Below are 13,399 nucleotides of genomic sequence, written 5' to 3' on the forward strand. Positions count from 1 at the left end.
CATGGTCCATCAGTATATCTGTCACTACCTCAGGCAGTTATTCAGTCACTCCACCATTCAGTTAATCAATTACTCACGCCATCATCTACTAACTCACTCCCCAATCACTCATTCTTTCACTCACTAATGTAGTCAGTCACCCCATCACTCACTCTGCCACTCAGTTACTTACTCACTCAGTCACTCGGTCATTTACTCAGTCATTCAATTACTTCATCATTCAGTCAGTCACTCAATCTCTCACTTCTTCAGTTCCTCACTCACTCTGTCACTTGGTTACTTACTCAATCACTCATTCCATCACTCTTCATTCCTCGACTTTCTCCCTCCCTACCTTCCTGCCTCCCTCCCTCCCTCACTCATTCACTCACTTAATCAAAATATTCCTCACTCTCTATCATACTCACATCCTGACTTTGTCACTGGTCCCATATTCCTTCATTCCTTCTCTCTTTCAGGTCTCCTTTACATGTTTTCACTTCTCCACTCATTTACTCACTATCTAATTTACATCCTCGTTCCCTCAGTCTCTTACTCATTCATTCTCTTGGTCCATTAATCCTTAACTTGTCCAGTCCTTCAGACACTTCAGCACACTTACCCTCTCACTCGATCAAACCTTCACTCACACACTTCTTGTCTCCCTTACACTGCCCATTACTCACTCATTCAATCCCTTTCTCCCTCCCTTGGTCCCTCACTCACTCACCTGTTGTTCGGTTTGGTTGATGCCCAGCAGGTAGGTGAGCTGAGAGAGGAATGTAGCGGCAGCCATATTGGAGTGTATGCTGCGTGTGTTCGACTTCAGTTCTCTCAGACAGGAGAGCACTGTAACCGTTAGCAACAGTGCCACCATGGAAACGGATAGAGATGTGTATGTTACTATGGCGAGAGTCTCCAGGTCACCCTCTAATTGCTGCTCACCAACAGAGAGAGAAAAAGAGAGAGAGAGAGAGAGAGAGAGAAAGAGAAAGAGAGAGAGAGAATGATGATATGATTAATGATTAAATGAATTAAGCTTTCTTTGCGCTTTATCACAGACCCCTTGATCAGCAATCATACACATCAGCAATCATACACATTTACATAATTTATTTTATGGGTTAATTTCTTTTTGTTGTGTGAGCTGTGTATGTGTGTGTTACCTCTCTTTGTGAGCTGTCCATTAACACTCCAAAGGTACCCAGTCTATGGCACTGGCAACGCACATGTGACATGTTTCTATAGACAACACTGCAGTCCCTCACTGTCCAACAACCGCCTGCTGACTCTCTACACACACAGGTACAGGAAATAATGTAAGGCTATAGGAAGAATGTCATTTTAAATGGCACCACGGCTTCCTATACAACACAAAGTTCTTTTGTGAAACTCACGGGCTGGTGTGGTTCCACTGCACACACAGAGGCTTGCTGCGGTTGCTCGTTTCGAGGAGACGGAACTCCAGCATGACAGGCGACTCCAGGAAACCCTCCACAAATGAATGGTTATTATACACAGATACACTCACTACAGGAGAGTTCAGTACCGGGTGACGTGGCAACCTGCAGGTAAAGATAGCCACACTTAGGGCATTGTTTTTCCCCCATTTTCTCCCTAATTTGGTCTTGGTCAATTCCCACCCACCCACTCTCCACTATCATACAACAGCTACCAACTGGGGAGGGTGAAGGCCATCACATGCTTTCTCTGGACACGTAACACCAGCGACTCTTTTCATCTTTTGTATCTTTTCGAACTGCTGCTCCTGCTGCTTCACAGAGAGGCATAACACATTTGGAGGAAAGCGCTCTTACGCATTCTGGAGCTCATAGATGCCCATGATTGGCTAGTGTTGCTGTGATTGACTGGGGAGAGAGAGAGTATGTGATTTAATATATCAAGGCCACAAACAAATGATTATGTTGTGGCCAAGAGATAAAGTCATGGCCACAAATTGTATAACTTGAGCTCACAAATTAATAAGTGTCACACTTAATATGTGGCCTCCAGATAACTGTTTGGCAGGAATGGGCAAAAAAAGTTTATTCACTTTGAGAATTCACGTAAGGCGACATGGGCTTATGGTACATCAATGTTGTAACCACAGTGAGGCTTAGTCATAGTGTGTCTTTATGGTTCATTCCAAGACTGAAGTGAAATGTAGTCATCTCCATGTTTAGCTCAGTGGCTCTGTGTATTTTTGACCACAAAATAAAAAAAAAAAAACTTACTCCCAAAATTAGCAAAATGCTGGTGTTACACTTGCGCCTACACTGACATAGAGCTGGAATATGCTCCCATGGACATTCACTTTGTCTCCCTGGTACCCAGTTGGTGTGTTATAAAATAACAATAAAAATAAAATTTAGGCCAGACACACACACACACACACGCACACACCTGACTCCACGACGGTCTGTATGGTATTTGGGAGGAAGCGCAGCTCCTAGGCTGCGGTATATCAGGACAATGACGATGGTGAAGGGTGAATTATTCGGCCAACCAGATCGTCGTGCTGCTGGCACCTCTGGCGTCTGATTGGCCTGTAGACTCGACGGGGCTGAAAATAAAGCAAACAATATTTAAAGCAATAAAAACAACAGCAATATGCAGGGAGAAGGTATAAAAGTGTAAAAACGTCAGTTTTTCGGTGTGTACTCACAGTAGTTGCGCTGTGGCACCAGGGCGCTCGGTGGCAGCACTACATGTGTGTGTGCATCCCAGAGGGACTGCCCGCGAAACATCATGCTATGATAGCGAGGAAAGCGTTTCCGCACGTGTGTGTGGTTCTCCAGACGGTCCACGGTCATTACTGCAATTAACACAAACACAGCTAGTGTTAGTATCTGGACACACATTCAGATGCATGATATATAACTGGGATTAATGTGAGCTGTCTGGAGAGAGTGTATGGAGTGTGTGTGTTTGTGACTGACCTATATTGGGTGCCACCAAGGCTACAGGATTGAGGTAGGTGTGTTTGGTGTTCTGGGCGAGGGTGCGCGAGTATTGCTCTAACAGATCAGCCAGGCCTGCTGCTCCACTCTGAGAAGAGCTCTGCGACCTCCACAACCCTGCTGTGTCCGGACTCAGTAACACACTGGATGCTCGCAACACGTTCTGCACAGAGAGAGGAGAGGGACGAGCCAGGGAAGCGGGGTAGGGATAGATATAGAAAAAGATAGAAAGAGAAAAGAGAAAAAGAGTTGGGAGTTAGAGGTAAGGTGAGATCGAAAGATGAGGAGAGAGAAATAATGTTGTTGCATTTGAGGAGAAGGGAAGAGAAAGACAGAGAGAGGAAATAAGTGAAGAAAGAGAATTAAGTAAAGGGACAGAGAGCAGGAGGAGAACAATGAGATAAAAATAGAAAGAGAAGGAAAGTGAGAAAGACAGAAGGGCAGATGGAGGAGACAGAGAGACAAAGAGTTTAAGAAAAAAAAGAAGTGAAATTGAGAAATTAAGACAGGATACAAGAAATGAGTAGAGAAAAAAGAACAGAGGGAGGAAAAGAGAAGAATGACAAAAAGGGGAAAGAGACAGAGACAAAGAAAAGTAGAGGAGAATGAGAGAGAAAAGGAAGGAATGAGAAAGAGAAAAAAGGCAAATAGAGAACGAGAGAAAAAGAAGTGGAAAGGAGCAAAGAGAACAGAAGCAGAAATACAGAGAGAAAGGGATAGAAAAAGACGAGTAAGAGACAGAGAAGAGGAGAGGGACACAGAGAGATGATAAACAATGAGGTAATATGAACCAGAGACAATGAGACAGCGAGAGAGACAGAAGTATAAACACAGAGAACTGGAGTGTGTGTGCAGTGTATATTCTCACCTCGGTGAAGTGAGCGTCCTGCGTGGCTGTCAAACCGAAACCTGTTTGGAGGCTTTCAAAGGTCAGGAGGCGGGACAACAGTCTCTCGGCAATCTGGAGGTCGTTGCCATAGAGACGGGTTGTTGCCTCGGTGACGTCACGCAGCTGATGGGCCAGCTTCTTTTCAGTGATGGTGTTCAGTACCGTCTCATTTCTTTCAACAGCCTCCAGCTGCTTACACACACACACACACACACATTCTGTATTAGAAGTCTTGCAGGAAATGGATGTGTACAAAAGAGGCATGTGTGTGTGTGTGTGTGTGTGTGTGTGTGTGTTGCTCTCCTACCGCTGTGTTGAGCTCAACAAAAGCAGGAGAAGTGCAGTTATAGAGATCAGGCTCCAGCCAGCCTCGGTCTACATCACAGTGACGAATAGCAGCTCCTACAACACAAACACACACAATAATTATTGTAATCAACTAATAACATTATTATAATTATGTAACATCACACACCTACACATTCTGTGTTTTAAAGAGTATCTATTTAAACCAGGCAGCACAGAAACGCAAACACAAACACTCACCTACTGATCCTTTGGGACAGGGCACCACAGCTGGCATGTTGAACTTGGTCCTCGGCCACCAGATGCCCATGGTGATGATCTTTGGACAGCCATCATAGATCACTGCAGAGTGCAGAGGGATAAATAGTTTTTTTAAACATTTTTTGATATATGTGAGTAATGCAGGTAAGTAAAGGTGGGAATTGACCCTGAAGACAAGAAGACACAAAGTAAAATTTAATGGTATAATGCTGGTGTGTTGCTGATTTGGTTGGGTTTTTGCTCGTTCTGGTCACGTTGCTGTTTTCATGGTAAGAAATCTCACGCATATTATCGACTCAGGAGCCAGTCTTAGAACAGATGCAAGAGCAAAACTACTGACTAGATGCAACTGACTGATTTCTATATTATTATTATTATTATTATTATTATTATTATTATTATTATTGTGGAAAGCTAGCTAGTTGACATTACATAAATATACCTCGACTGAACTAATGTTAGTATCTAATGTGGCTTTTTAGCTAAACAAAGTCAGGTTGTGTTCACACATAACGTAATTTTCTGAACAGCTGGTCAAAGTGTTTTTTCATATTAAAAAAAAAAAAAAAAACGTTGCTCCAAAATGCCATTGAGAGTGTCCCAAAAGAAGCTCAGGGCGTTCTTGAAAACACAGTCTACTCCATAGGATTTTTATGTAAAACAGGTGCTGACTGCTTCAAAAAGACGTGTGAACACAGCCTTAGGTAGCTTCTTCACTTGCGGATTATGTGGATTCCCCATGATCGTCTCTGACAGGAATAGTTTTCTCCCCCGTTCCTGCAGTGTAGTGTGAGAACCAGTCACAGACAGTGATGCAAGTCCTCATCTAGACAGTCACAGAGTAAGAGCTGTCTCGCCTGCCTAACAATTTTGCATATTTCATTTTTGTAAAATAAGTTGTAGCATATTTTGACAACCACCACCAGCCCCCGGAACACAGACAGCACCTAAGCCCTCTGAAAACCTAGAGAAAACCCTGTAAATGTCATAATATAAAAAAATATGTTTGAAAAAAATAAGAGGATCTGATTTAACTGGACCTTACCATAACCCAGCTTATATACCTGATAATGTATTAATTTTTATCCTAACCCCTTTTTCCTATTCCGCTGCTCTTTGTCAGGTGACCTAGTTTCTACTACACCAGTATGCACCAACACGTTTAACTTGTGCTTGATTTTTTTGTGCTTCTATTGTGATCATGATTATGAAAATAGTGTTGTATGTTCTGTGTTACATGATAGCAAAATAACACACAAATGTAGTAGTACTTCCACAGAATGATGTTTTAAATGGGAAAAAAAATCACACATATAAATTATTAATCCAGAGAGTAAAGAAGAAATAGGTAATATATCAGAAAATGAATGAATGTCTGCATGGATGGAGATGCAGACACAAAATCATGTGTTAAATTAACTTTTGTAACATACATATAGATTTATTTTATTATTCTGAAGTAATTTATCACTGTTGCTTTTTATTGCAGGGATGGATGAATGGATGGATCACCCAAAGGAAGCTAAATTAAGTGTGTGTGTGTGTGTGTGTGTGTGTCACTCTGTCCCACCTTCGCAGCCAGTCTGTGTGACCTCAGCGAAAGGGTTGTCACACATGTTGCACTGTCGACCAATCACGCCCGGCCTACACTGGCACTGGCCGCTCTCTGGGTCACATGACCGTGTGAAGGAGCCCACTGGGTAGCAGTCACATGGCAGGCATACGTCACTGCCCCGCCGTCGATAATGGAACTCCTGACACATATACGGCCACACAACACAGACGTACACATGCATGGGCAGGAACAGACACGTCCACGGACATCCAAGCATAAATATACACAGACAAATATACAGACAAAATGACAGACAAAAGCACATTAATGAATAAATATACATATGCAAAACACACATATGCATGTTAGCAAGACAAAACACAACATGCAACACATACAACATGCAACCATGAGTATGCAACATATACACAAACAGATAAAACAGAAAGACAGAGCAGGGTGATTAGTTTTGTATAACAGTGGTGTAGTTCCAGCTGCAAGGCAAATCACAAGTTTATTTAGGTATTAATGCACTCGTTCTAATAAATGATAATTTCTCTATTAACAGCTCATTCACACGAACTTGTGTAGTGGACAATCCACGTAACACACAGTCATAATAAACAAATTACTCTTTAATTAAGAAAGTGTATAATCATTGAAATGGTAAAGTTTTCTGTGAGTTTTAACATTTTATTTAACATTTATGTGAAATGTATTTGCACTACCCCATCGTTGATTACTTTCCTATAACCACATACATACCAAGTATTTTATTCCTTACATATTAACTTGTATCATACTTAATAACTATAATAACTCATTTTCAGAGCCTTGAGGCCACCCACTAGTAATTAATATTCATGAAGCAGACTCCCTCCTCAGGTGGGCATTTATATTCATTAACTGACTTGCTTGAGCGATGAAACATGGCTACTTCTCCAGTATGAGGAGGAAGAAGATCAAAATATTCAAGTGTGAGCAGACACTTTCTTCTAAATCAGCATTTTGATGCCTATTTTTGTCCTCAATTTGAGTTAGAAATATGTCATTTCCTTAATTAATATAATGAACCACAAAATCAACTGCTAGCAATTTTACTGGCTTTGATTGTCGAAACTAAAATAAGAGAAATGAGCTGAGATGTGAGTGTAAACGGTTGGGAAAGCATTTGGAGAATTGCTGAAAAATGAAATTTGCCCAGATATTATGGAGAATATTTGGGTAATAAAAGGTATGAAACAGTGTTCATATTTCCGTACATATCATTATATGAGATCCTGTACTTGTTTAATTTACTGCTTGTTTATTTTAACCTAGCCTGTGTTACGGGAGCAACTTAAATTCTATTCAATTTCTTCCACGTTAAATCTTGCTTGGCCAATACAATTCTTTCTCATTTGCCTCATTTCTCCAGTCTCTTCACTCATCTGAGTTACTGCTTAGTTGCCATTATAATGTTGAATACAGTGAGTAGACAAACAAATCTGTCATGTGACATAGACAAAAGTGTGATTTTGAACTGCATGTAACTCAGGAAACTTTTTAAAATGAACTTCATAAATGAAACAATTCTGTGATGACTGTAGATCATGGGTTCTCAAATTTCTTACATAGACCCCATTAACTTTTAACTAACTAATCATGGCCCCACTAACTGCAGATTTATTTTACAAACAAACTATTATTTAAATGTACAGTAATATTTGCCTATTTATTGGAAACACATTGTTTTTTAATTTCTGAGTGTTCTACCCGTTAAACCCATTTTCATTTAAATTGTCATTAGTTTCCAGTCAGCATTATATATAGGCACAATAACTTTAATAATGCTGGTAGTGGTTTCCATGGCTGTAGAGAACATTTACATTTATACATACATTTATTTGTTTAGAAAATTATAAAATAATTAGAAAATAATCGCTTTTATCCAAAGTGACTTACAAATGAGGAAATACAAGCAAAGCGATATATCAAGCAGAGAAGAATACAAGTAGTGCTACTATTCAAGATGTTTAATTAAGTGCTAGAGGAGCGAAGTGCACAGAGCAGAGGTGTAAGAGCCTGTGGAAGTACAGATTTTATTTATTTATTTATTTATTTATTTACTTATTTATTCTGATTGGGGACAAGTTAGGGGTTAGTTAGGTGTTCATGGAAGAGGTGGGACTTTAGCCATTTTTGAAGATAGTGATGGATTCTGCTGTGCGGATTGAGGTTGGAAGTTCATTTCACCACTGAGGGACAGTCAGTTTGAAGCTTCTGGAAATGGGCCTCATGCCTTCCTGAGTAGGCACTATCAGGCCTACTCAGATTTAACAAACTAACATTTCTAGAAATGCTAGTTTTTTTTAAAGTTCTACTAGCTAAAATGATTTCTTAAATAAAAATTCATAGCAACATTAACTTATCCTGAGCAAGAGTATTAATACAATAACCATAACTCAATTAGAAATGAACAAGCCTAGCATAGTCTGCCTCAGTATTGCTGACTAAAGTCTCTAACATTACTTACAGCGCAACTAATCTCTCTTAATTAAGGCTTCACGCATGTGAACCAATTACCATATGCCTTACAGGCTAACGATGCAACCAATTACTCTGTGTGTGTGCGCGATAGTGTGTGTCTATTTGACTCCAACGCCTACTAAAGTGGTAAGGTGCTTGCCAGAACAGACTCGAGTGACACTGATTAGGTCAGTAAGAAGATGAGGAGAGTTGGCAGGGTGCTGCTACAAGCACACCAGACAATTACAACATTATGACGGGAAATCTTAGACATATTCTCCATAATCTCTAGGGACATGTTAGAAATAAAATAAGATTATGCTAGAATCTGTAACTAATAAAAATGAATGTTATTCTTTGAAAATCTTGAAATTGTGTAGGATTTTTGTGCAAAACATCCTGTTTTTCTGGAAACCCAGTGTACTAAGCTAAAATTTTTACTACCTTTATGTATTTATGTATATGCACTATAAAACTTCTAAATGACCTTTGCAAAGGTACAGCACATATAGTTTTTGAATCATTTTCAGATCATTACACAATCAGTTAATCCAGATGTACCTGGGCATAGACACAGAAAACACACAGGGTTAAATAAATTTATACACATGCATGTCAAAAGCGCTGCTTTCATGTATTCAGTTCATGACATGCTTTTTGTTTACACTGCCACGTGCCTGCATGTGTTCTGGTTGTGTCTCCGCCACAGTCCCGTCACTGTTACTGTTACGGTCTGTTACTGATTACTCACGGTTTATGTTATGATGTTATGATGTGAAGTGTTCCTGTATCATTATATATATAATAATAAAAAATGTGAAATGCTGGAAATGGTACAGTTTCACAACGTATATTAATATTTTAGCTATGCAGATGAATACACGTGTAAAATGTTACCACAAATCTGATTTTCAGATGGCCGTGAGCAGACAATGGGTTTCAGAGGAAAAAGAAGACAGATTTTGCCAAAAGAACAGAGAGATTTCAAAAGGTCAGACATCAGGCAGCATCGCAGGGGTTCAGATTAGCGATAAGAGATCAAGGGCTTTGTGTGTGTGCATGCGTGTGAAGAGAGAGATAGCTTTTTCAAAGCTTTCTTGTGTTGCCAAATCTTGTGTTGAATAATCTCCAGGAGCTTTTTATATGTCAAAGCCGTCTAAAATTCTCGTAGAACAACACCCTCGTGTCTTTATGATAATGAATTAGATCATGGTAATCATGAATGTACTGATTAGGATCAAACACTGGGATTAGAGGTTGGGTTATAATGAGAGATTAATTACTTAGAGGACTATTTGTGTGTGCACATGTGTACATTTGTATTTAACTCTTTGTTTTCTATGTGGCTGTATGGTCTGACACAGCTGGATCATGAGATTACATGCTGAGCTGAAACCGAAACGAAAGCCACGTGTGCTGCATGCCTGTACATGTTGGGAAATTCCCTGTGAATATACAGTACAATGAACTATCCAATTAGCCAACCATATGGTAGCAGAGCAACATATAAAATCATACAGGTCAAGGGTTACAGTTAAATAACGGAAAAATGTCGCCGGATCTTAACCTGTGTCCACCGTAGCCTCAGATGAATTCTTGTTCAATGTGGACTTCTGCTGTTGTTGTCCATTCTCCTCAAGGTCCTAAGTGTTGTGAATTCTGAGCTGCTTTTCTGCTCACCATGGTTGTAAAGAGTGGTTATTTGAGTTACAGTAGCCTTCCTGTCAGCTCGAACCGGTCTAATCATTCTCTTCTGATCTCTCTCATCAACAAGGCATTTCCCGCCACAGAACTTTTTGCTTTTCACAACCTTTCTACGTAACCTGTATCTGCATGATTTTACATATTGCACCGCTGCCATACAACTGGAAAATTGGGAAGAAATTTCAAACTGGAGTTAATATTTTCCTTTTTTGTCTTATTTTTCATAAATAATATATAAGATGTGAATAAAAAGACTGCACAACAAAACCTGACATATTTTTGTTAATTTTTGTTTAAACCCGCTATAGACACTTTTAAAATATATTTTTAATTCTCTGGGCAAAGAGAGAGAGAGAGAGAGAGAGAGAGGGAGATAGAGTGTGTGTGTGTGTGTGTGTGTGTGTGTGTGTGTGGGCCGGCACCTTGCAGAGGCACTGGCCGGTGGTCTTGTTGCAGTCTGGGTCGAAGCCTTTGCTGATATCACAGTGACATGGTCCACATGTAGGATTTCCCCACCAACCACGGGGGCACTGTTGCTCACTCCTGCAACACACACACACACACACACAAACATATGGACATGCACATCAAGACAGTTTAATAGCTGCACCCAGTGATACACACAGTCAGTCATGGAAACATGGACAAGCAAGCAAATGCATGATAACAAAAACCAATTTAACTTTTTGAGAGAGAGTGTGTGTGTGCGTGTATGTGTGTTTTGGTTGAGGATGGATGAACATGAGGCAGGATAAGGCCACCAGACTCACTATCTGGTGGCAAACATAAATCTCCTGTTATCCTCTCAGAGCCCACAAATGTCAATGAAACACACACACACACACACACATCACAGGAGGGGGGTTACCTGTGTTGGCAGTACTGGCCATAGTGGTTGTCTCCACAGTCACACACGTAGCCGTGGGAGGAGCTCGGCTTCCTGTGGCACTGAGCCTCGTTCTCACACGGGTTCAATCGACATGCATCTGTACAGCTCTTACCATAAAAACCTGCACACACAAACACACACACACTTTTCCTGGGTTTGTCTGATCATGAATGTGAGCATCTGCTAGCCAAGCTGATCTTGCTGTTAAATTATAATAGAATTAAAAAAGATCAATTCTTTACATACAGAGCCTGGAGCCAAATGTTTTTGCTCTTTACCAAGAACAGTTGTCTTCTTCAGTGAAGATGTTTCACAATCCATCTACAAGAATTTTTTATTCAATAAAATTATACCTAGTGCAATAATAATAATTACGCCACAGCGCTATTGAATGATTGATTCTGATTGGTCTGAAGGTGTTGATTAATTTTCTGTAACAGCAGCTCTGATAGTAGTTCCAGCTGCAAAGCAGATCAGACGTTTATATTAATTTGCCCATTCGAATACATTTTTATTTCTATACTAACAACTTACACAGGGACTTGCATGGTATACGCCACATAAATGGATTATTAAATGTGTATAATTGTTGATATGATAAAGTTTTCTGTGAGGATACATTTAGTTTGCATTTATGAAAGGAACGTCAGAGCTTTGTTACAGTCAGAACAAAGCTATAACTTTTTTGAGAAGGAAATGAAAAAGTTTTCAGGACAGAGAGATTTGCACTTTGCAGTTTCTTGGTAATAAGTATCATTCTTGTCTTATTAATGTCTTATTTAAGAGAGTAAAAAATGAGACTGATGAGGGAATGGCTCTTTATAGTGGCTATAACAGAAGTGATTACAGGAACCAACTTTTGTATGTTCCACGTAACTATAAACTGATAAAACATAAAAAATGATGTTTTGTTCTTCAATTAATACAAATTTGTATTAGATGGCAAATTGTTTTGGTATAAGGTCATAAGAGAAATTAAACAATTCAGTATGTGCTGTTATTGAAATATTATTGGAAATTATCCATTTTGTGGTGGTAATGTATCATATCAACCCACCATTGTTTATTTTCCTATAACAGCACCCCCCTTGTATTTTATCCCAAACTTCCCCTTAGGGATCAATGAAGATCATCCATCCATCCATCCATGCATCCATCTATCTATCTTATTCCATAATTAATTAGGTTCTTCTCCAAATGTATTGAACAGACAACCAGAAGTTGAGATGAAGCTTCTGCTTCCCACATCATTCTGCTTTGAAATATTAGTTGAATGCCCATCCCACCCCATCTAATCCTTCCCCCCATCCTTTCAAAACATGTAACGAACTTACTCGACTCTATTCAACTCTGTTACTCTATTTAACTGAATAATAATTGGATTCCCCACATCATATAATTGGATAAAATTGGATACAGTTTGATTAATGTACTATTTAGGTGGATGTATAAGGGTCCTGATTGATGTATTACTTGGATTAAAAACAGACGATTATATGCAATTGTAGCTAAAAAAAAAAATCATACCGGAAGGTCAAACTGAGTGATGGATGTCACGGTTATGCCACATTGCTTTGAGGCTGAGTGCAGATCAAACAGAACTTCATAAGGTTTTGATTTTTGGATCTGATAAGTAGCATCTGCAGCTTCTTTCATTCAATTTTGACGTATGTAAAAATGTGTAAACTTGAGAACACCAACATAAATATCATATATATCAGATATTCACTGACATTTAACACCAACCAAGTTTAAACTTAGCCCCTGAAAACTGCTCATTATAAACCTTAGCGAACGCACACTCATATGTGCACTCTTTTACATTCATATCATATTATCCCGATACATCTCACTGCCTTTAATCTGTGTTACACTTGACAGAATAATAGTGCATATGGTATGTGTAGTTACTTTTGGTTTCAGATTTAGTCTTCTCTTTGAGATCTGAGCTCATCACAGCTATCAAAAAAAAAAAAGAAGCAAACTGAACATTTTCCCCACTGAACAATTTCTCCAAATGCACACACAAATTCTAAAAATCTTAAAGAGTAAGCCAAGGCCTTAATGTCATTTGGGCAAAATTGGACAAGAATCTCAATTCACAGCTAACCATTATAATCTAATAAATATTTCAGATATTTCAGGGAGATTCACATGTCCATTTATCATCAGCCATTATAACCTAATAATTATTCAGTCTCATTTATTCCATAGCCTAGGACCACCTGCTATCTCTGAAAGGGCTTCCAGGCCAACTGATAGTAGTGATGGAGACCGTTTTATTACATTAGCTTACCGAAAACTTGCTGAAAAGATCCATGGAAAATCAAGAACATTATTAATTAATA

The 13,399-nt window shown here is 39.3% G+C and overlaps 1 protein-coding gene across 2 annotated transcripts in view; it reads right to left on the reverse strand.

Moving 5' to 3' along the window:
- The window catches only part of celsr3 (cadherin, EGF LAG seven-pass G-type receptor 3), a 62,838-nt gene that overhangs the window by 12,792 nt on the left and 36,647 nt on the right, over window positions 1–13,399 (reverse strand). For both annotated transcript variants that reach the window (XM_053235997.1, XM_053235996.1), the window contains exons 14-25: window positions 11,031–11,172; window positions 10,585–10,705; window positions 5,966–6,149; window positions 4,375–4,476; window positions 4,136–4,230; window positions 3,808–4,017; window positions 2,919–3,102; window positions 2,645–2,794; window positions 2,383–2,542; window positions 1,377–1,544; window positions 1,146–1,272; window positions 710–916 (exon numbers count right to left, since the gene is read on the reverse strand). In XM_053235997.1, the coding sequence (XP_053091972.1) occupies window positions 710–916; window positions 1,146–1,272; window positions 1,377–1,544; window positions 2,383–2,542; window positions 2,645–2,794; window positions 2,919–3,102; window positions 3,808–4,017; window positions 4,136–4,230; window positions 4,375–4,476; window positions 5,966–6,149; window positions 10,585–10,705; window positions 11,031–11,172 (1,850 nt within the window). The remainder of the gene's footprint in view (window positions 1–709; window positions 917–1,145; window positions 1,273–1,376; window positions 1,545–2,382; window positions 2,543–2,644; window positions 2,795–2,918; window positions 3,103–3,807; window positions 4,018–4,135; window positions 4,231–4,374; window positions 4,477–5,965; window positions 6,150–10,584; window positions 10,706–11,030; window positions 11,173–13,399) is intronic.

The sequence above is a fragment of the Pangasianodon hypophthalmus genome, chromosome 8 (assembly GCF_027358585.1).
Source record: "Pangasianodon hypophthalmus isolate fPanHyp1 chromosome 8, fPanHyp1.pri, whole genome shotgun sequence".
Classification (NCBI taxonomy): Eukaryota; Metazoa; Chordata; class Actinopteri; order Siluriformes; family Pangasiidae; genus Pangasianodon; species Pangasianodon hypophthalmus.